The 23,690-nt window shown below is 40.5% G+C and overlaps 1 protein-coding gene across 1 annotated transcript in view; it reads left to right on the plus strand.

Moving 5' to 3' along the window:
- pot1 (protection of telomeres 1 homolog) overlaps window positions 1-23,690 on the plus strand; it is an 87,351-nt gene that overhangs the window by 13,800 nt on the left and 49,861 nt on the right. Inside the window, exons 2-6 of the mRNA XM_067590859.1 lie at window positions 2,146-2,279; window positions 3,154-3,226; window positions 6,243-6,328; window positions 14,610-14,717; window positions 19,220-19,291. Coding sequence (XP_067446960.1) covers window positions 2,160-2,279; window positions 3,154-3,226; window positions 6,243-6,328; window positions 14,610-14,717; window positions 19,220-19,291 — 459 coding nt within the window. The 5' untranslated portion in view covers window positions 2,146-2,159. The remainder of the gene's footprint in view (window positions 1-2,145; window positions 2,280-3,153; window positions 3,227-6,242; window positions 6,329-14,609; window positions 14,718-19,219; window positions 19,292-23,690) is intronic.

Consider the following 23,690-nt stretch of genomic DNA (forward strand, 5'->3'; position numbering starts at 1 on the left):
ATCCAAACCATCAATGAACTGATCTAACAACAAGTATTGTGTGTGTATCTAAAGCCTGATGTATCTTATTAGAAACACGTCAGTGAGTCACATCGCGGCACTGGGTCACATGATCCTTCAACGGTCATGTTTTCACTTTCTGGAAAAAAGTGTTTCCGTGTCAGGAAGAGGCAGCCGCGCTCGCACGAGGACGTGGGAGGGTCCGTCGACGGCGCTCTGCTAGCTTGTTGTGCTACATATCAGAAAGTCTTAACTTACAGTGTCTGAGTCTGAAAAACTGTTGATTGCTTATTGTAAAGACTATTAAGACACAGATTAAGTTTTGATTATGCTCGGTATAAACTAATCTTGTTTGATAATATGTGAAAATAATCACAATTTAAATTAGTTCTTTCAATTAAATAGTTCCCAGAAAAATTACATGTTTTCCTCTAATCATTCTGCCGTCAACGTTTTTATCTAATTTTTTAAAATTAAATCACAAACCTGTGTGTGGTCGTCCTGGAAACGTAATTCAGTTTTGTTTCCAGTTTCAGTTTTATTAGAAGCATCTTTCTGTTTGTTTCTGTTTGTTTCTTCCAGCTGCCTCATGTGTCGTCTGATTGGTTAATGTGTTTCTTATTTGTATTAGTTTTCAGTACATGTTGTATCTTTTGTCCTAAAGTTGATGCATGTTGTCAGAAGGATGAAGATGTTTTCTGTTTACCTGCATTTTGTCCATTTTCTTGTGTTTTCAGTATGTTTACTTCACTCAGACTGTAAAATACAGCCTGAAACTATTGAACAAGATTTTAAATCTGATCAATCTGATGTTGACTTTTAGTGTTTGACAGTTTTTTTTTTGTAACTCGTCATGTTTGCAGCAACTATAAAGAACATACCTGTATTTATTTGTGTGCAACGTAAATCAGACTCATGTTGGTGTTTAAAGACCTTTTGCAGCTGCAGGTGAACTTGCAGCTCTGTCAGATCATATATCGATTCATCTGTCGATTATGTTTTTGATTGATTGATTAGTTGAAAATGGTGAAAAATGTTGATGTCTAGTTTTATCCACAAGCTGAAGACATTCAGTTTACTGTCATAGAGGACTAAATATTCACATTTAAGAAGCTGGAATCAAAGAATTTGAACAATTTTCTTCTTGAAAAATGACTCAAAACGATTAAATCAATTATCAAAGCAGTTGTTGATGAATATAGTTGTGAACTGATGGATTAACAGCTGCAGCTCTGTGAGGTTGAGGACGTGTTCGGAGCAGACTAACAGCTCTGTGAGGTTGAGGACGTGTTCGGAGCAGACTAACAGCTCTGTGAGGTTGAGGACGTGTTCGGAGCAGACTAACAGCTCTGTGAGGTTGAGGACGTGTTCGGAGCAGACTAACAGCTCTGTGAGGATGAGGACGTGTTCGGAGCAGACTGACGGTGACTGGTAGCAGCTGTAGGTCAGGAAACGTCTGCGGTACCTTCACACAGATCAGCTCTGAGCTCATGAATGAATTGCTCATCCTGCTCTAAATCAGGCCTCCGGCTCTTCCCCTTCGGCCTAAATCAGAGAGCTTTATTTATTTATTTATTTATTTATTTTTTTTTTTTTTCCTCGCTGAGTTTTCCGCCTGACTGAGCAGCTGACTGTCCGCTTGAGTGAACAGCTCGTCTGCCTCGCAGGCTGTTCCCGCTCCTCCTCCTCCCTCCTCCTCCTCTCAACACGGTAGCACCGAGGGACTCGCCAGTCAAATCTGCCTGAAATCAAACTAACGAGCTCTGACAGGAAGCAACGCGCTACCTGCTGGGAACACGGCCAACACTTTCCCCGGGTTTCTCTCTCTGGAAACGCCTCGCAGACTTGAACCCTCCCGCCGTGTTGTCGACATGGATCTGGCGGTGCCTGTTAGAGGTTTTATCCTCGTAATGAGTCTTCTTCTTCTGTGGTGGTGGTGGTGGTGGAGGACAGTCAGACTGGACTTTCACCCCAAACACCTTGAAAGCACAGATCACATGTCAGATCAGTGGTGGTCATAATATCATAGCCTGAAGCTACAGACGATGAACTGACATCATTACTCACAACTCTGATTAAACCAGTTAACCAGTTCATTTATCAGCCTGTTTGTTGGTAAATAAATATTTTATCCGTGTCTCTCAGGTCACCTCAATGTCATGCCTGTCCATGTGCTGTCGGAGGGGGCGGGGCCAGGCGTCCAGGTACCAGCTCACCTGACCAGGATTCCCGTGTCGCTCATCAGCGCCGGAACCGACTGCACCGACAAAACAGTCAAGGTTTGTTTACAGCAGGATCGTCATCAGAAAGGTTTTCATTCAGTAGAGAAACGACAGGATATGATCCACTAATATACGCTCTGATTGGTCAGATACCGACCATTAGTCAGCTATAAACGTGTTAAACTGCTCAACATACCAACAACTAAGACGGAGACCTGCGGTGAAGCTGCTTCCTGTCTTTCAGTGGACAGAAACCTGCAGTGATGCTTAAGTGACTCGTTACTCTGTAATCAACGTTAGAAACGTTGTTCCATTATCACTTTAAGTATATTTAGTTTGCTCTTGTTAACAAAATCAGCAGCTAATCAGGAGAGCGACTCCCACCTGTGCGCCGCCCGCTCAGCTCCAAGCTCTGAAATATCTCACAGAGCAGCTCTCGCCATAAAAACGGAGCCTTTTAATGTTTCTGGAGACTTTCCTCAACACATGACAGATGTCATGTAGCGGCTGTAGTAATTCTGACCCAGAGCATATATATTTATATATATTTATATATATATCCATATAGATATATATCTGTGTATTTCTCTCTTTCTTCTCTTTTCATTCATCTATCAGCTGCCACCATCTGTTCACATCCTCCTAGTTTCTTTTCTTTTCTCTTCACGAAGCTATTTTCTTGTTCTTGATTAGTATGCGGCAGGAATATATTTATATATTTATATATATATAAAAGAAAAGAAAAAAAACCAAAGCAACGGAATAATCCACCTTCTGTCTCGCAGCTCATTTCCCCGAGGCGCTCATCAACACGGCTCAGTTCTCTGACGTGTCTTTGAACGTTTGACAGGCTCGGTGACGCTCTGCAGAGATTCACTCACAGCTCAAAGCTTCTCAGTTTGTCTCTAAGTTTTTTTTTTTCTTTTTCCAGGGGAAGGTGGTTCGTAAAGGCCCGCTGGTGTCATTGGCCTCTGACGACTTCATCCTGAAGACTGTTATTCAAGGTATCGCATGTTTGTCTCTGTTTGTACCTGCATGTGATCTTAAGTACAGTACATGACTGAATGTTACTTTCCACCACTGGCACCAGGTTAGCAGGTGCTGCTACTTGCTAGTGCTAGTGAGCCACATTAGCCTTCAGTCCGAGCTAGCTACCCGCTAGCTACCTGGTGTATAGCATCGACCGACTGCAGACTGTGCTGTTTATACTGGACCTACAACGATTAGTTGATTAATCAGTTAGTTGTCACCTGTTACATTAATCAGCAACTATTTTGATAATTGATTAATTGTTTTGAGTCATTTTTTTAGGAAGAAAATGTCTAAATTCTCTGATTCTCGCTTCTTAAATGTGATATTTTCTGGTTTGTTTAGTCTCTTTGACAGTAAACTGAACATCTTTGTGGACAAAACATTTTAGGTTGAATCTTGGACTTTGGGAAACAGTGATCAACATTTTTCACCATTTTCTGGACCAAACAACTAATTGATTAATTGATAAAATAACCAACAGATGAATTGATAATAAAATGAATCGTTAGCTGCAGCTCTGGTTTATAAATGGCTGCTCTGTTTCTTAAAAGGTCAGTACAGTTAAAAAAAAAACACTTTCCTGTTGTTCAACGATGAGAATTTGTATGTAAAAGTTTAAAAAAATGTTTTAAATGTTTTATATTCAGCAGGTGAGCGAGTCGTATCTCTAACTGGTTCCTTATCAGTTAGTCTGTAACTTTAGTCTGTCTGCTGTTTGTTGCTGTGCAGGTAAACGTCTGGAAACACTGAGACTGAACCATACAGGAAGTACTGCGGCGTTGACTCTGTGTGTGTGTGTGTGTGTGTGTGTGTGTGTGTGTGTGTGTGTGTGTGTGTGTGTGTGTGTGTCTCTCGTTGGTCTTGTTATCTCTGATCATCCAGATCTTATTGCAGGATGAACAAGAGGCTCCTCTCCTCACAGTGTTTGACCTGCTGCTGCTTTGTGAGATTGTGTGTTTGGTGTGTCTTCTTGTTGTCTTTTTGTTTTGATGTAGTTTTATAAAAGCTGTGTACAGATGGTGTGTGTCCCAGTTTAGTCCAGTTTGTTCAGACTGATGAGATGTTGAGCCTCAAAGAGAAACCAGTGTTTAGTCTTTACATCCTGCCTCCTTGTTACTGTGTGTGTGTTCAGTCTTAATGTTGGACAAATTAAAATAATCATTATAGTGTTGAAGTGTAACAGGCTGTTTTTGATACTCTACTAATCACAACATGGAAAAAAACTAGTGAGTCGTGCTGAACAGAAAATTATAAACAAACAATCTGAAGAAGCATTTTGGATTCAACAGGTTTTTGCTGAAAAGACTTTTAATTTCCCAGAAAGTGCACAGAGTCGGCAGAATTCATGAAGAGAAAATATTCAGAGATCCACCTTGAGATGCGAGCTTCCTGTTTGAAGACCTTGATAATTATTTCAGTTGTGTCTGTTCGCTACACCTGCAGAGATTATTTATAAGACTGTGATCAGTCGGTGACGGAGCGAGGTCAGTTCTGTTGCACAATTATAACGCTTGATTTTTATTGTTTTGTATAATTTGGAAGCATGTAAATATTAACTAATACAAGAACTGCACACATCATGTTGGTCTATTTGGATGCAAAGTTGCAAACTGAGGCAAAGTAGTTCCTGTCCTGAGTATAGACTGTATAAAATATGGACGTAGTTACCGTGACGACACTCGTTGGTTTCTGAAGAGCGGTTTTGAAGCTCAAAGTGAGCCGCTCCGGCCGTCGCCATCTTGGCAGTGCGTGACGCTGCCTAACTCCCAGCCAATCAAAAATGGACAAAGAGGCGGGCCGAATGGCTGAAACAAGCCACCTAGCGGCTGGCGGACCTGTCACTCAAAGCAGCCATGTCCTTCATTATGCAGAACTTTACGGCTTATTAAACTTAAACGGGTGAGTTATAAAAAAATTCACCCCCCGTACAGTTGTCATGAAAGAGGAAATTAGCTACAGAGACCAAAACCGTTGTTTGTACCAGGCTGTAAACATGTTTATTTCTGCTGTAAAGTTGGGTATTTTAACATGGGGGTCTATGGGGATTGACTCGCTTTTGGAGCCTCAAGTGGTCGTTCAAGGAACTGCAGTTTGTGGCTTCATTTTACAGCCCCGGAGGTTCTGTACATTTACTACCAGACTGACAACTTACTACTAACCTTTTCCTCTGCTCTGCTTGTATCCACCATCACTTCTCTGTCGCTCGCTCTTTCCCCGCTCGCTACGCAAACACACTACGCAATGACGTATTACTTAACGGAGTTATGCGCCCAATAGTTTCCCAGGTAACGACACAGAGGTTGACTCACGTACCGGAGCAGCACTGCATAGAGAATGAAGGGATATTTGGTGTTAATTCTGGCATTACATTTTTTTTTTTGGCCTGGCGGGAGAGAAACACAGATTCAGTAAACGTTCAGTAAACGTTGAGTAAACGTTGAGTACAGTTAGATCCGACAGTCTCCGTTAAGTTGGGCGAGTTCAAAGTTGTGTAGTCTGAAAGTAGTCTGTCCCTCCCGCTGCAGGAAATAATGGATTCATCCTGGAAAGCTGTTGGTGTAGCACTTCTCTCCTTATGAAAATAACACAGAGATGATTCAACCAATGAGAATTTAGTTGGACGAGAGCTTATCGACCAGCAGACTACAGCCCTGTAATGAGGGAACATGTCGCCCAGTGCATTGATGTGTTTTTAATAGTTTTTTTGACAACAGCAACAACTCATCCTCATCCTCATCCTTTAGTTGGAGGTTGAGTGCACAGATGAAGAGGAATAGTTTTTACCTGATGTTTGATTTTCTCTGCATGTAGCAGTGATTTTACGTGACGTCAGCTCAGCAAACCCTGTCATATAAATCCAACCCATCCTCAGTTCGCTGTCTCTGTGACTCAACGTTTACAAATACATATATGTCATACATGATAGAAATGCCCTTCATCAGCTTCACTCCTCATCACTCTGCATCTGTTTTTTTCTTTCTTTTTCAGAAGAAGACTCTCAGCCGAACGTCTCCATTAACGTCTTCCTGCTGGGAGCGCTGGCCAAGGACTTCTCTCAAGCCGTCAATCAAGAGGTACAGTCATGACTCATGTTCCTCCTTCAGACACAAAGAGTCTCCATGCATGTATAGAAATATATTCTGTCATGTTATCTATGGAGTTATATTTGTGCCTTGTTCCTGAGCATATATGTAGAGAAATTATAATCATGCAAAGAAAAATTTAATTTTAGCAAACAAATATCTGTTTTGTTGACAATAAATGTATCAATCTAAACCTCTATTCATGTGTCCTCTGTCAGTATCTCGCTAACGTCTCTGCTCTGTCGGCTCTCAACTCGACAGCGTTACGGTGCTTCAGTTCCAGCCAATCAGAAAACTGGAGCGGGTCATTTTGATTGGCTGTTTGTCTCCAGTCGGATTGCCAATAGTATTATTAATTACTAATTACTATACAATTTAGGGTGCATACTTATACATTTTCCTTCTGTACTATATTTTCTTCAGTTCTGCCAGACAATATTTAACAATAGTTAACTAAACTAGTTGACTAACTTGATGATTGCTAGCTACACAGGCTAGCACAAGGCTAGCTGCCATTCTCCACCGGTCCTCAGACTTTTCTCCCTCTTTGTTTGGACTGAGTGGGTGAAAGCTGGTCTGTGTCTGGCATGATGGTTATTTGGGTTGCCTTTACTGGTTGGTCTGTGTTTGTTGTCACTCTGGTCTGAACTCATACAGCATATACTCTGTCTCAGTGATGAAGAGGACTGTGTGTGTTTTGAATCTGCTCCTGCTTACATATTGTTTGTGATGCGTTTCTTCGTGTAGTTTAGCTTGTTAATGTTTTTTCTTTGAGTTCAGGACTCTTGTTTTCTGTAGTTTTATCTCTGCGCTGCTTTGGTTTTATTCTTGACAGTTTGTAACTTGTTCCTCATGTGTTCCTGTAGTCCTGCCCCCCCCCCCCGCCCCCCCCTCCAAGTATACACACCTGTCTGTTCTCTCAGTAGTCTGTCAGATGGTTGTGTTTCAGCTCCTGACTGCTGAACTCAAAGTAAAGGTCTTGATCAGTAATTCATTTGGGTCGACCTGCTCCGCTGCCTGTGACATTATAAACATTAATGTACAGTAGTTCCCTTTAAAAGATGCTTTAATTGTTCCTGTTTTAAATCTGAGGTATCATTTAGTTGGACAGAGTGTGCTACATCTTCTTTTAAAGCTGTAAACTGAGCTAATGAAGTTCACACTGAATTTCATCAAACTGTAAACCAGTAACGTGGAGCTGCAGAGATTCTTCCAGTGCTTCCAGTGCTCCCCTAGTAACTAGCAGTCAGACTGGAGACAAAACAGCCAATCTGATGATTTCTTACTGCAGGTTTCTAATTGGCTGGAACTGTAGCAAACGAACACCATGCAAACCTGGAAGCACAGAGATGCTGAGATGCTGAGAGGGGAAGTGAGTGAAACTGAGTGAATAAGGTCACAATATGTGTGTTACATCCCTGAAAAACGTCCAGAGGATAAAGACAGTAACACATATAACAATGAGCTCAGGAAGAAGAAAAGAAACTGATGTAAAAAACATGAATTTATTTAGAGAATAACAAATAAATGTGGAGCAGCATCTCAGAATGAAGCTCCTCAACACAAGTTAAAGAAACGATCTTCACCCTTCAGAAGCAGCAACCAGAGCGAGGTGTGTTGAGCCTGCAGGGTTTTCAGTGTCATGACGGATCACCATGGTAACACATACTGCAAACTAAACCTGGTCCGGAGCAGGTGATGTTCTGAGTTTCAGCTTAAAGCAGCAATAAAAAGCACCGAACTTTCACTAACTAACTGATTTACTGCACAGTCTGTTTAACACTGCAGCTGTTAGAACACTGATTAGAATATTGATTAGTCTGTTATCAGACTGACTATTGATTTGATGTCATAATGTAAATGTATAATGGTGCAAGAGGTTTTGGATACTGTGGGATGAGATGTTGTTACAATATATCAAACTGTATTTTAAATAATAAAAAACAAAAACAAACAAAAATAAAACTAATGAAGAAATACTTTGATCTGTTTATCACAGATAATATTCCATCTATAATATTAATGTCACTTTGATTTGAATCTAAAGTGATTTCCACTGATCCTTCATTATGAGTCAGTTTAATGTTTAAATCTGCTGCATCAAGTTTAAAGTTTCTCTGGATGTTGGAGGCTCTGAGCGGTAAAATATGTATATAAACTAATTATGTAATTAATAAATTAATGAATTAGTTTTTTAATTAACAAATTTACATCAGCAGTTTTCTGCCAGCGTCTCTCTCACCTTATTTGCAGCAACAGTGTTGCTTTTTTCTGTGATAATATATTTATATTATTCATTGCTCTCCGTTATAACGACCTGTTCCTGCTGACTGAAGCAGGCGACGCACGATTGGTCCGTTTAGTGCGGAAAAAGAGTCAAATGACGCGTCAAACGCCTCCTTTCATGGTGACGCGCACAGAGCCTGAAGCAGAAAGACTGAGTTCATAACCTCCGTCGTGATACCAGCTCACACAAAGAAAGCCTGGATGTGTTGAACTTACTGATCCTGGTACACGAGCTGTCACATGACCCGCTGGCCCCGGCCATCTCCTCCTCCTCCTCCTCCTCCTCCTCCTCCTCCTCCTCCTCCTCACTACCTGAACACCTGTTGATGAGCGAGAGGAGTCATCTGCTCCACAGGAGGAGGAGAGCAACACTAAAAAAATTGTGGATAATAACAAACACGTAAAATAAACGTGTTGAACAGGAAACATAACAACATAATTATCAGGTTTCTTTCCTGTCATGAACAAACTAAAGACTGTGAGCTGCATCTGTAGATGTTCAGCCCTGATACATGAATCATATGAATCTATATTTAGGATGTGCTGACATGCTGTTGATGATGATGATGATGATGATGATGATGACGTTCAGTGCAGACTTGATGGCTTCTAGCAGCTGAATCTCATTTACAGTTTGAACTGTTTCCTGTTTGTGTTTCTCTGCACCTGAGTGTGAACAAACGCTGCTGCTGTGTTTGTTCACACTTCACCTTCTAAAACACTTTACTCAGATCTCCCATCATGCTTTGCAGAGAGAGGCCGGAATAATCAGTGTATTGATTGTTTCTTTATTGTTTTTTGATAATATGTAGTTTAGTTGTTGTCTTGATAAATTCAATATAATGTACATTTCCACAACAACAGCTGTCACTCTGCTTTCTGTTTAAAGGCCTGATCACACTGGAAGCATCTGACGTGCACGTTTTGAAGTGCACATATTGTTTTTAATGGCTGAACACGCGCTAGAAGCTTCATGACGCGCGTCTAACTGTCTTGACGCGTCTACTCCGACCTTGTTTCGATTTTTGGAGCGTCATATGACGACCCAGCAACCAAAACTGTTTTCTCTGCAGCCGAAAAAGAGAGAGAGAGAGAGAGAGAGAGACAGCGCGGCGGTGGTCGAGCAAAGAGAGCGAGCGGCAGTGAGAACAAAAACCTCTGAACGAGAGAAATAAAACGTTTCATATTCTGATTATTTCACTGCAGTCACGTTTTAACGCACCAATAAATAAACATCAAACAGTCAACAGATGATTCACTGTGAACACAGACGCTCTTAGTTTCACTTTCCTCCTTTTCATTCATTCATTACATCCTAAACTAATGTAGCGGTTAATACGAGGACAAAATGACAAATCTGTGTTGGTTCTGTGGTGGAATTTCAAATCTGACGTTTGCGGTGCACCATAGCAGCGTCACATGACGGGCGTCAATTATCCACTTATTATTTCCTTTTTCTTCTTCATTGATGTTTTTCACTGTTAACTCACTCAACACTTCCTGCACGGCTGTTTCACATTAAAAGCTTTCCAGTGGCTCAAAGTGCTTCATCCCTGCAACTAACAATTTTATCAATTACCTGCCGATTATTATCTCGATTAACCAATTAGTTTGGTGCATAAAATGTCAGAAAATAGTGAAAAATGTGAATCAGTGTTTCTAAAAGTTCAAGACGACGTCCTCAAAGATCCTCAGTTTACTGTCACAGAGACTGAAGAAACACATTTAAGAAGCTGGAATCAATTTATAATGAATTGATTTTAACAGTTGGTAACTAATTGATTAATTGACTAATCGTTTAGATCTAATCCCTGCAGCGGTTAGTTAGTTGCATATATGTGTGTGTGTGTGTATAAATATTTATTTTTTTGAATATTTTTACATAATAACTTGTCTTTTCTTTTCTTCTCTAAAACGTTTTCAAATGTTTGACTCATCTTGAACTCAGAGGCAAAATTTACCAAAAAAATTATCCAATCAAATGTGACTTTGGGCGACCAGCTAACCGCATCTATTATATAAAACGGCCTGCGGCGTCGCGGTAGCTGCAGTAGCTGCAGCGTCATAGAGAGGAAGTGTCAAGTCAATTTTATTTATATTGCACCAAATCATAACAGAAAATATCTCAGGGCACTTTTCATACAGAGCAGGTCTGAACCTTCTGTGTGTTACATCACTGTGTTTCCATTTCCTGAAGAACGTGTGTGTGTGAGGTCTGATTGGTTAATTTCTGCGTCCTGATCTAACAGCAGGTGAGGAAGGTGTGTGTGCAGCTTCGCTAACATTATCTGCAAACTGTGTATTTTATTCTATTATATTTATTTGTGGGGGTTTTTCTCGGATGTGTGGTTTGATTAACTGCAGTTTTATTGTTACCGTTCAGCTTCTTCTCGCACTAACACGTCTGCCACAGACCGTAATGATTGATTACATTCATTATATTTAACAGATCTCTAGTTATTTTTGATCTAGATAATTTATGCAAATAGAGAACATGTCCTTGTCAAACACAGAGGAGTTTGGAGAGGTTATTCCCTTGAAGCTTGAAGCCCGAGGCAGCTGAATGAAGTAACAGGTTGAAAGCCTTTTTTTATAGTAAATATTCATGAGATTAAATTATGATTTTATTCATTAAAAGCTTCGAGCTGGCAGTTTGGAAGGTGTGTTAGTTGAAATAGTGTTTTTTTTTTTCTGCATCATAAAAACTGATTTGAATAAGGTAATGAGATATGATTTGAAATGTGATGATATTAATTTGCAGGATGTGATAAATTCATTGTTGTGTTTGAAGGAAGGTGTGCTGAGCTGCGTTAAGCCTCACATGGACTGAAGTAATTGAATTTCCTGCTGTTTGACAAAGTAAAGCAGCACATCAAGACTTTATTCACTTTATTTAGAGGTAAAAATAACAGACAAAAGCACAACACTTAGACTCAGGTTATAATAAACCAGAATAATCCTTTATGTTTCAGATTAAAGGGGACCTATTGTGCTTTTCCTTACTTTCAGACATATATATATAACGTCACAATGTTGGATGTTCATGTTAAAAGTGGCCGACGTGTCAAATAACGAGGTAAACGTATGTAGCAGTAATCCCTGTTAGCATAAAGCAGCAGCATCAGGCTGCTCTGAACGCTACGTTTCCAACCGTTTTTTCTACTTTCAGCCCGAGCTGACATCAGTTCGTGATGGATTTCTTTATATGGACGTCTGCTACGTGCACACTCTGCTCTGAGATTAGTTAACGCCGAGCCACGACGCCGTTACACAGCACAGCAAAGTAAAATAAGTAGTTTACCTGTTGGAGGTGTGCTGGTTGTCTGCAGCTCTTCATCAAACATCATCATCATCACTGTGGCTGTTTCTGCTTGTACTCTTCCTCCCTGCGTTATTTCTAACTGATCCTCTGAACAAATAGCTCCAAATGTTGTTGTTTCGACCGGTTTTTAGCGCCGCTAACGAAGCTCCGCTAACGAAACTCCGCTAATTCAGTGAGGAACACGTTTTTACTTCCTGTAAATTCTTCACAATAAAAGTCTGTTGTTAGTTAGTCATTTAAAAGCTTTGATTTGAAGCAGTAAAGCAGGAAATGCTTGGTTTGCATTGACGGTAAAGTTACACAACTCCGATACGTAAAGCTGACCAATCAGAACAGAGCGGCCTGTTTCAGACAGAGGCTGAACTGAGGGGCTGCATAAAGGACCAGTATGAGATAAACAAGGAGTTTTTTTTTAACTGTGAGTCATGCAGAGCTGCTCTAGTGGAGTCCAAAAATAATCATTTAGAGCTGAAATGAGCATAATAGGTCCTCTTTAAAATTTACTGTGTATTTGTGTCTCTCTGAGTTGTTCGTTCCACCAAAGAGACATTTTCCCTCACATGGTTTCATATAAATAACTGTTTGAGGCCCAAAGATGTAAAACTCTCCAATATTTCACAAAAACACAAAGGTTAAAGAAAAGTTCTGAAAAATTCATCCAACTTTATGTAGCAGAACTTCGTTTTTTCTTCTTCTCTCCCCAATCTATCGTCTCAAGACCTCTCAGATTTATCATGTGACCCTCACAAAGCAGCTCAAACTAGGGCTGTGGGATATGACGATATATATCATGTGACGATCGTTTCATATTATGCTCTCTCATTTATATCGTTGTGACGCAACTCACACTCTTTACAGCAATATTCTGCATCATTTGGAGTCCGTCCATCTTTTGACTTGGATTTCACTGATGTTTACTTGCTTTTATTGCATTAACAGTAACGTAACGAGTTGAGCAGACCTGCCAACCTGTACGCATTTGTCACTCAATGCTCAATTCATAAATCTATGGTTCACTTGTGCACGTGCAAGTCCAACAGCAACACGCAGCAGCTTTGTAGCCTGCAGAAAAGCAATAGAAGAAGAAGAGTTTGACCAATTATAGCACCGGATTCAGCGAGGATATGGTCCATACATCCATGATATGGTCACACTTGACAAATACGTGATGACATTACAAGAGACTGCAAATAGAAAGCAACATGTGTGTTGGCACTGCAGTCTATAACTACTCCAGGAACATTTTAACAACCCCTCACTGCAAATTACGTCCAATATTTAAGGAGAGATGTGATGAGTTTCAGCAGCCATGTTCATATTCAGCCTGTATTGTCATTAAGTCATCGTACCATTGAGTTATAGCCTTCCTTTAATGAGAACTGTTAAATATTGATTTAATCATAGCAACATTGTCATCATCTTTTCCAACTCAAAAATCAAATCGTCTTAAAGTTAAATTATTGTGGAGGTGTAAACAATATAAACTATATACATGCAGCAGCAGTGGGAGGTTAGTGTGAAAGACAAGTGGACAAACAGGCATAAATGACTAACAGTAGTTGGCATCTGCACATATTTTTGTAAACAATCTGTTATTATCAAGAATTTTCATATCAGTGCATCCTTCACATTTGTGTCAGTTTGCTGCATGTGTGCACATGTATGTTTGCTAATTACGTACAATAATTCATTGTTTTAACAGCAGTGATTTGCATCTGACTCATCTACGTTGCAGAAGTGGAACCGTCTCTCCTCTGCTGCGCTGCACGTACGCGGAGGACTCAGCCACGCCAGCGCTGCGGAGGAGCAGAGAAGCAGCGAGACGGCGACCACATAACAACCATAAGATGCTGCTGATGCATCAACTCATCAGTATTAATAATGAACGGTCTGATTTCCTGCATAATGACTACTTTAAGTAGCTGGTAATACTTCTATACTTGAATAGGATTTTATATGCAGGACTTTTTCTTGTATTGAAGTATTTTCACATTGTGTCTCTGAATCGTCGTTGCCGCGGCGGCTCGCTGTGACAGTCGACTCTCAGTCCACTCCGATGCCGTCACGTGTGCACATCTGTACAGGCGCGGCAGCTGTGATGTTGTTTACAGGGCGGCGGTGGATGTGGATGTGTCTGTGACCTGCACAGGGACGGTGTACACATCAGGGATAATCCTCCTGTCAGCAGCATCTCACTGTGTTTCCGTCTCCCTACGGCGGCGTCTCGATGGAACTCAAAGCCCCGCAAAAAGCTCTGTGAAAGGCAGGAAGTCGTGGCAGCCTGAGCCGCGGCGCTCGGCTGTAGATCACAGAGGTCTTGTCAGGCCGTGTGTCTTCTGTAACGTGATTATTCAGACTATGCGCTGTCCCTTTTTTCAGCCCTGAGCGAAGGCTTTAAAGCCGTCTCTGGAGGCAGCTGACACGCCAAACAAAAGACAATCTCCACTTTTCATACCGGCTTATCATCGGCGGCTTGTTGTGAAGTCTTACTTAACGTCTCCCAGGGTGCAACATCTGCTGCTTCAATCTGCTTCAATCTGTACTCCCTCTGGGAAGAAGGATGTACATTTATCTCTCTGCTCTCTCTCTCTCTCTATCGTTTTTTAATCCCTGATTCCTCACTGCTTCATCTTGTTGTTGTTTATCTTTGTGTTTTTCTGGCAGGATGTGGTGGTGGCCTCTGGCTTCACTGTCGGCAAATCTCCCACGGTTAATAAGGACAAGCTGCACCCCTGTAACCTGCTGCTGTCAGGAGACGACGCCTGCGTTTATGTAAGAACTTTAATAAATATAAAGTAGTTATGTAGCGTAAGAACAGGCTCTTACTTAGTGTTTGTCTTACACAGGTCATGTGCACTAAAACAGCATTTTAATACAATACTAACTACAGTACGCTGTAAGAAATGAAGGTCAAAATCCACAGCGCTTGTTCTAAAGTTCAGCTGAAGCTAATATGGAGCTACAGCAGCCTCAGGTAGATAAATGCAGGTGATATCTTCCAAAGTTACAGTCTGTTTAAGATGAGATTCCCTCTTTTTGTTTCTCCAGCACATCTCTTAGTAGTTGCGTGTAGATTTGTTGCTTTTTTCCTCACATGTTACAGAGTGAAGCACGTATTTATCACCGCTTCCCTTCTGCTGAGATGCAAACTCTGTATTTATGTCCATTTTGACAGCTATCAGGATCTCTCAAAGGAAATCTCTGGAAAACATTTTTCCCGTCGCTTGTTTCTTTCACAACACAGCAGATGAACTCAGACTGAACCTTTATTCCATGTGACGCACAGAGGCAGGAGCAAGTCGAGGTGGAGATATAGTTAAAAACCACCTAAATTTATCATGAAAATGTGGCTTAAAACTGAATAAAAGTCAATTTATAACAGTTTGTGTGGAACAACCACAACGCTGATGTATTATCTTGTATGTGTGTAAGTTACTCTTTGGTAGACGCCATTGTAGCGGACAAACACAGCGCTGCCATATGCATCTTGTGCGTGTTTACTCTTTGGTAGAGGAGGTATGACGCCATCGACAGACGACCAAATGAAACGGTCCGTTACTTTGATTAAATTACAGATTTCTCTGGGTTTGATAATGTAAGTACACAACTCAACAACATATATAACATAAGTCTAGTTGTTTTTAGACATTTTAATGTGAAATAATTACATATTATACCTTTAAAGTTGCTCTTCTTTGGGTTTCATCGGCGGTTGGCAACCAGCTCTTAGATGCTTTCAAAGTTTTCTCTGAGCACGTCTTCAGTAGTAAAAGCCGATTTACACGCCACGACCACAGTGTATCCCTCCGCCACAGCTCAGTGAGACGCTTCAGTTCATTGAAACAAAAAGAGGGAATCAGCAGACTTGGAATAACACAAACCTTTCCATGACAGTTAAGTGTGGAGACTGAAAGAAAATACAGTATATATAGAGAGAAGAGGATGGTGTGTGACATGTAATAAAGTCACACATGCAACCAATAAATCCATTTTAAAATATACAAAGAAACATAAATATAAAGGATCTAAAACTGACTTAAAGTGGGGGAGGTTTATTAAAACACAGTCACAAAGACAACAATTCTCTGGTGGATTGTATCAGTTGCATCTTTTTCATTTATAGTTATGAAACATGTTTCCAAAGGCCTTCAGACAATCGAGCGGAGCGACTCCGTACCAGCGCTGACAGCGTGTGAGACGACCTCGTCTGCGGTTCAGAGGATGGACTTAAAACACCAACAGCTGGGCCTCTGATGCCTCGCTGACGCTGCGCTGTCTGCTATTATAACTGAAATATCTTGTACTGTAAGCAGGAGGATAAATCACTAAATATAAGTCAGGAGGGTCAAGAATGATGGACAAAACTACAAAAATAAGACTCAAGTCATGATGTCATCCAGTGTGCACATATACACAGAACATCTTAAAGGATCAGGCTGTGATCTTCTGTGTTTTTCTTCTTGTCAGTAAATCAGATGTTTGGATCCAAACCAACGATGAACTGGTCCGTTAGATCTGTTGATTGTGCTGCTGGTTTGCTGTTAGAGCCTGTCGAGATCAGACGTCTGAAAACATCTTTTATAGGATATCAGTGTTTATGAATGTTTGATATGTTGCCGTGTTTTATTATCCTACTCTTGACAGTTTGTTTTTCGGTGTAACTTCATTCTGATCTGTTTGTTTTTATCTGCTTTTAATTGCTGTTTGTTAATTCTGTTACAAACCCGGCTCCGGCTTGTAACAAAGGAGAGAGAGTCCACACTGAATAACGGTGCAAAAATGTTATTTATTTAACTAAACATAAATCATACGGGGATGTTTGTATCAGTGGTGTAAGGTGGGTGTGTGGATGCATGAAATGTTGAGTGCAGAAGTAAAGAAACACAAGTTCAAAACAACTTGTGCAAGCCATGTGGACGGGGTAGAGAGAGAGAGAGAGACGACCGGGCCTCCTCAGGTACAGCTGATCAGCTGACGGACCTCTCACCCTCCCACTCCTGGAAGAAACACTACAAGAGTAACTGGAGAGAACTAGAAAGAGGGAAAGAGAGAGAAAGAAAGCAAGAGAGAGGGAGAGAACAAGAGAGGGCTGTCACAATTCTTTCTTCTTTTCTGTGCTATGTAAATAAAGCTTTATGATTATAAATAATATTAGAAACGTGGTCCCTTTTAAAGAGCTCCAGTAGCTTCTTGTTATTGTACTGAAGTTCTTTGAGAAATAGTTGTGATCTGCAGCACAACAAGCTACTGAAGCTGTAAACAGAACCGCGTTCCTGCACGTGCTCAGTGGCGTCTGCCGCACAACGAAACAATCTTACAGCTGTTATTAGTCTTTGGAGCCGTTTCTAATCAAACTAACATGATCAAACTCTTCATGATGAAGGAACATGTGACCCAGTGCAGCGCTGTGACTCACTGACGGGTTTTTAATCAGATATATCAGCTTTGATACAAACACAATACTTGTTAGTAGATCAGTTCATTGTTGGTTTGGATCCAAACATGAAGAAAAATATAGAAAATTGCACCTTTATGCTTTAAGTTGTTGGGGTATCAGGGACCAGCAGGTAGTCAGGTGTGTATATGTGAAGGTGAACATACAGAACATGTGCAGCATTAAAATCGACCTTCTGTTCAAATGGAGCTGAAGCTCATATCGATACATTATTTAAGGAGGCAAAGAGGCTGAAAACTGTTTCATATTTCATAAGAAAAACACGCAAACGAGAGAAAGTCATTCATATTTTATTTATAGTGATAAATTAACCTTTAAAAGAAACCTTGACTCCCAGAACCATGACCGGGTCACGACCCCGGGATGACGTTTATCACTCATCATCTCTGAACTGATGCTCTGCAGCTTTATTATCTGTGTGTGTGTGTGTGTGTGTGTGTGTGCGTGTGCGTGTGCGTGTGCGTGTGCGTGTGCGTGTGCGTGTGCGTGTGCGTGTGCGTGTGTGTGTGTGTGTGTGTGTGTGTGTGTGTGTGTGTGTGTGCGTTTGTGTGTGTGTGTGTGTGTTCAGTCTGCAGGCTGTAACACTGTTTGAACAGGAGATCTTCTGTTTGAACTGTACATTGAACAGTGTCAGACAGAAAACAACAACAACAACAACACCAGGAGACGTGTTTACCTGCTGATGAGCTTCACATCGTTTTCCCTCCAGGCTTAACTGTTACTCCATTAACAATACAACATTAACACAATCCCTCAAATTTACACTAGACTTGCTTTTTCTCCTCAAATCAACACAATTCACAAAACTTCTGGAATGTAACAGAATTTGTGAGCAAAGTGAGCAGTTTCTGATTCATATTTGCTGTTTCAACCCTTTAATTTTACTTTTTAAAGAATAATTCTGCTGATTTTCTATATTTTCCTTCTTGTCAACAAATCTCATGTTTGGATCCAAACCAATAATAAACTGATCTTCTAACAATACACAAGTACAATAGTCCATCAGGTCAGAGGAGTTTGAGAAAGATTCTTTAGTTTTGTCTTAAAGATGGAGATGGACTCTGCAGATCAAATGTAGTTTGGTCGGCTGTGCAATATGACCAAAATCTCATATCTCATATCCTGATATGGCACATTTTCTGTAAATTCAATTTTAAATGTGGGCAGCAACCGGGAGCCAGCGGTAGAATATGAACAGTAAAGTGAGGTGTGCTGTTTCAGGCTGGTTGAAGACCAGATGCAGCGATGCATTGTGGATCATCTGCAGAGACCTGCAGGGGAGACCTGCCAGGAAGGAGCTGCAGCAGTCAGTGTGTAATATTATGAGATGTGCTGCATGCTCAGACAGGGAGGGTCTGATCTTCATGATGTCATACGGGGCAAATAAACACAACCGAGCAATTTAGGCCACATGAACCTTAAAGGTTAGTTGACAAGCGATGAATAGAAGGCGAGACCCGCATCAGCTGACCCACCTATTGAAACCCAGAAAACACTCACCAACCGAGTGCTATCTCCTATGTTCTGGATCAGAGTCTCTACTGATGCTGTTATTAGTCTTTGGAGCCGTTTCTAAACAAAGTAAAGTAACCAAACTCTTGATGATGAAGGAACATGTCACCCAGTGCAGCAGCGATGTGGCTCACTCAGTTCATCAGATGGCTGGAAGCTAGTTTGTGGAATTAAACTGCATCTTCTCTCTTCACTCACTCTGTCGTTGTATTTCTCTTCTCTTCCTCCAGTAGCAGTAGCAGCAGCATCGTCTGCAGCGAGCCTCCATCACTGTAACGTCTTCTCTCTCTCTGTCTTTGTCTTCCAGGTGTCTCGCCCGCAGCCCGCTGACCCCAGATCGCCGCTAGCCATGAAGAGGAGCTCCGCGCTCTCCACTGAGGTCAGAGTCAGAGGCCTTGTTAGCTGAGGTGGCTGCTGAAGTGTGTTGTGGAGGTCTTGTATCTGTCAGGACACTTCATGTCAGCTGAGCTTGGCTGGATCGGGGGGGGGGGGTCTCACCAGACCTCTGTGCCTCCGTCTGTCAAGGTGAAATGTACTAAACATTATAGGCAGGCAGTGATGGCAGACTATGGCAATTATGACCAATCACATTCGCTGCTTTAAGCTAGCTGTAAATCAATTGATTTATGTTATTAGAATGTAACTTGCAGTTTTGAGGATGTTGAGGATGCTGGGGGGTCTGACGATGCTGAGGGGGGCTGAGGATGCTGAGGGCGCTGAGGATGCTGGGGGGGCTGAGGATGCTGAGGTTGCTGGGGGGCTGGGGGGGCTCAGGATGCTGGGGGAGCTGAGGATGCTGAGGGAACGCCTGGCACCTCATAAGAATGTCTGGATTAGAAAAGAAGGATCTTCTGCATTTCTAGTCATGTGTAGCTCGTGTGCTAATAAATGCAGTGAGACAGAGGGGAGAGGCTGAAGAGTCAGGAACAAGGTTCAATGTTTTGCATTGAACAGTATTAGAATATGTTAAAATATGTTAAAACATTAGTTCAACAGCTTTGAATATATTTATTATCTTATAGTTTTCAAATAATATACAGTTTTATTAATTGGTTTGTTAAATACATATTATTAACGTTGGAAACTCAAACGTGAAAAACTCCTTGAAAAACGCAGGTTTAAAAAAAATTAAGTTAATTTTTTTTTTTCATGCCTGAAGAGGAATAAAAACACTTCAGTTATCATCATTCATGCATGAAAGGGTTAATCAATAATGAAAGCAGTTGTTAGTTCCAGCCTCAGCAGAGTTTAACATGATTATTGTGTTTTCATGAGACTGTGTGAACTGTGTCAGTATCCAACACGCCTGTTGATTTGCAGTAGAAACAATAATAACAGTAATAATGATAAGCAGCGAGGGTCCTGATGATGCAACAGATACCTGCTGCCTTCACACGGCAGTGAAAACCGTCACCAGAGTCACTGAGACGCCTTCAGTAAAAGCTACACATGCTGATAAGAATCACTCTATTTTTTTCCCGCGGCATTAATCTCGTAATTGGAATAAAACAAGATTGTGATTTGCTGCTTGATTGCTGCAACAACACGCTCTGCATTCTGTCCTCCCGCTGGGACGCATGGCGAGAAACCAACATACCAAACTGGTGCAAGTGAGGACAAAACAGAGCGCCCCAGGAAATGGCAGATTGCCTGGTGCGGAGCTCTGTTCTCCGCCACGCACAGGAACCAAAATAGACCTCAAAACATACAGATTTTAATAACTGCTTGTCTTCTACAAGGGTTTTATGAAGGACCTATTTGCTTATAAGATGTAATTATCAGTGGAATAAAATTACCACAAGAGCAGAACAACCTTTGCAGGCAGATTTAAAACACGTAATAACTTCAACCAGAAATAAAATCTGATATTTTGAGACCAAATTAAGTTATTTAGCAAAAAATATTTGGTGAATAGGACTGCTGAGGTCACAAGACTACATGTTGATGTAAGTTCTAACAGTAACCAGCGGAGGAAGAAATACTCAGATCCTTTACTGCAGTAAAAGTACTAATACAGCAATATACTACAGTAAAAGTACATAAGTATTATGAGCTTGATGTAGTTAAAGTATTGCAGTAAAAGTACATAAGTATTATGAGCTTGATGTAGTTAAAGTATTGCAGTAAAAGTACATAAGTATTATGAGCTTGATGTAGTTAAAGTATTGCAGTAAAAGTACATAAGTATTATGAGCTTGATGTAGTTAAAGTATTGCAGTAAAAGTAGTGGTTTGGTCCCTCTGACTGATATATTATTATATATGACATCATTAGATTATTAATAGTGAAGCATCAGTGTTAGAGCAGCATGTTACTGTTGTAGCTGCTGGAGGTGGAGCTAGTTTACACTACTTTATATACAGTTAGCTAGTTTAGTCCAGTGGTTCCCAACCTAGGGGTGGGGCCCCTCCAAAGGGTCAGCAGATAAATCTGAGGGGTGGTGAGATGATTAATGGGAGAGGAAAGAAGAAAAAACAAAGTTCTGATACACAAATCTGTTTTCAGTTTTTGGACTTTTTCTCTAATCTTTGATTTTTGCTGAAATATTGGATCATTTGAACATTTATTGAAATGAAAGCATGTGAGAAGTTTAGAGGGAAAAATCACTATTTGGTGGAGCTGTTAACAACTCATAGACATGTGAAATGTGACCCCGACTACACACTGCTTTTTGTAAGACGTCAAAAGACAAAAAGGTTGGAAACCACTGGTTTCATCTTTAACAATGTGTTGTATTTTAAAAGCTTGTTATATTATCCATTGTGTCAAATCTTCATCTGAAAAGTAACTAAAGCTGTCAAATAAATGTAGTGGAGTAGAAAGTACAATATTTCCCTCTGAAATGTAGAAAGTAGCATCACATGGAAATACTCAAGTAAAGTACAAGTACCTCAAAACTTTACTTAAGTATACAGTAGTATATAGTTGAATAAATGTACTTCACCAGTGCAGTTTGGTCGTCTGTCATCACCACAGCATGATGACAGCAGCTTCGCCTCCTTTCTACGGGTGTTAAGATTAGCAGGCTAGGCTAACTAGCCTCCACTTCCTGATAACTGAGATCCTTCCAGTTCTTTAGTTAATGCAACATTGCAAAAAAAAAACTACAATCAGACTGTAGTTACAGTTCATGTGACTGTCAGCCTGTAGAGAAACATGAGAACTGTGGATGAACTCGCTGCGATAGAGATAATCACCTCTACTAGTTAGAGATACAGTATGATTAAACATAGATACCAACCGCTTCACAACCACAGGAAATGAAATAATAAGAGCTGTGACGAGCTTTAAACATTATTAAAATAGAATAAATTAACAGATACGACTGACAGAATAAGAATAAGTGAGATTAAAGATTCATCACAAGCCTGCGATCAGAGTTCAAAGGCTTCATGTAAAGCTGCTTCTGACTCTTTGAATTTGATCTGAGCTGCAGAACAGATGGTGGTAAAAACTAAAATAAATGTTGGACCTGCTTCTTTTGTCTGTTTTTCTGTTTTCTCAGCATATACTGATCTTTCAGATCTTAGTTGTTCTCTTCTGAAAATCACATTTGAACGTGAGGTAACGTTTGGAAACTATCAGCTCCTCTGATCTGTCGTTTCCTTCGTTTTCAACATTTATCAGAAATGACATTTGTTTAGTTAAATGTCAAGATTAGTGAATCTGTCAATAATAGAAAACATGATTAGTTCATTTTTTTTGAAACATCAGTTCTGTGGTGATGATAGTTCACATTTATTTGAGTCTTTGGAGTCTATCTTAAAACAAGTCAATTCAGTTTTATTTATATAGCGTCAAATCACAACAGAAGTAACACATAGAGCAGGTCGAGACTGTACATTTTAATCAATGTACATACTGCTAAGGGCCGACGGGCGAGGACCCTGTTGTTTGTTTGTTTCGTTATTATTACGCCACTTAAACCCTAAATTTGACCCCCTAAACATGCTCAAAAACTCACCAAATTTGGCACGCACATCAGGTCTGGTGAAAAATTTGATAAAATGTAAAAATTAACCCCCCAAGTGCCAAAATATGCTCTCTAGCGCCACCTATGTAACTAAAATGGCCACCATGGCCCGTAGGAATGTCGTAGAGAGATCAAACCAAAACTCAATTATTCGTCTCAAATCATATTATCACCGACACCCCTGACCTAAATCCAACAGGAAGTCCACAATCTCACTTTCAAAATAAGACTTTGCCACAATTTTGGACTCCAAACAAACGCTATCTCCTCCGACGTATCAGCTTCAAACTTTGATCCATGACTTATGACACTGTGCTGAACAAAAGTTGTTAAAAACTTTGTAATAACTCGAACGGTTTGGATTTTATAAGCCCTGAAATTTGCAGTGCCACATCACCCTTACAATGTAAACCAATGGGGAGGCAATCTATGGGCATGAACTTTGTGTCAAACAGAGGCTTCTGACGTCTAAACTATAAGTCTGACCACTTTCAAACCTGTATCAATGGATTCGCCACGAAATTTCCTACTATAATATGATTTTTAATGTTAAATTTGGCCAAAGTCATGGGATTTATGAAGATATTTCACAAGAAGCGTACTCTAAAATCCTCCTCTCCAACTGCTCCTGGTGATGTCACTCCCTCAGTGCTGTGAAACATTCCGCAATACACACTCATTATAAAATCACAGGAGGAGCAAGAAAAGACTTTAAAACTCACACTCTAATATCTCAAAAACAATAAAAGATAGAAAAAACATGTAAATTCAAGATTTGTAGGTCAAAGTCTCGTGACTCATTTAA

Source organism: Thunnus thynnus, chromosome 5 (genome assembly GCF_963924715.1).
Source record: "Thunnus thynnus chromosome 5, fThuThy2.1, whole genome shotgun sequence".
NCBI classification, from domain to species: domain Eukaryota; kingdom Metazoa; phylum Chordata; class Actinopteri; order Scombriformes; family Scombridae; genus Thunnus; species Thunnus thynnus.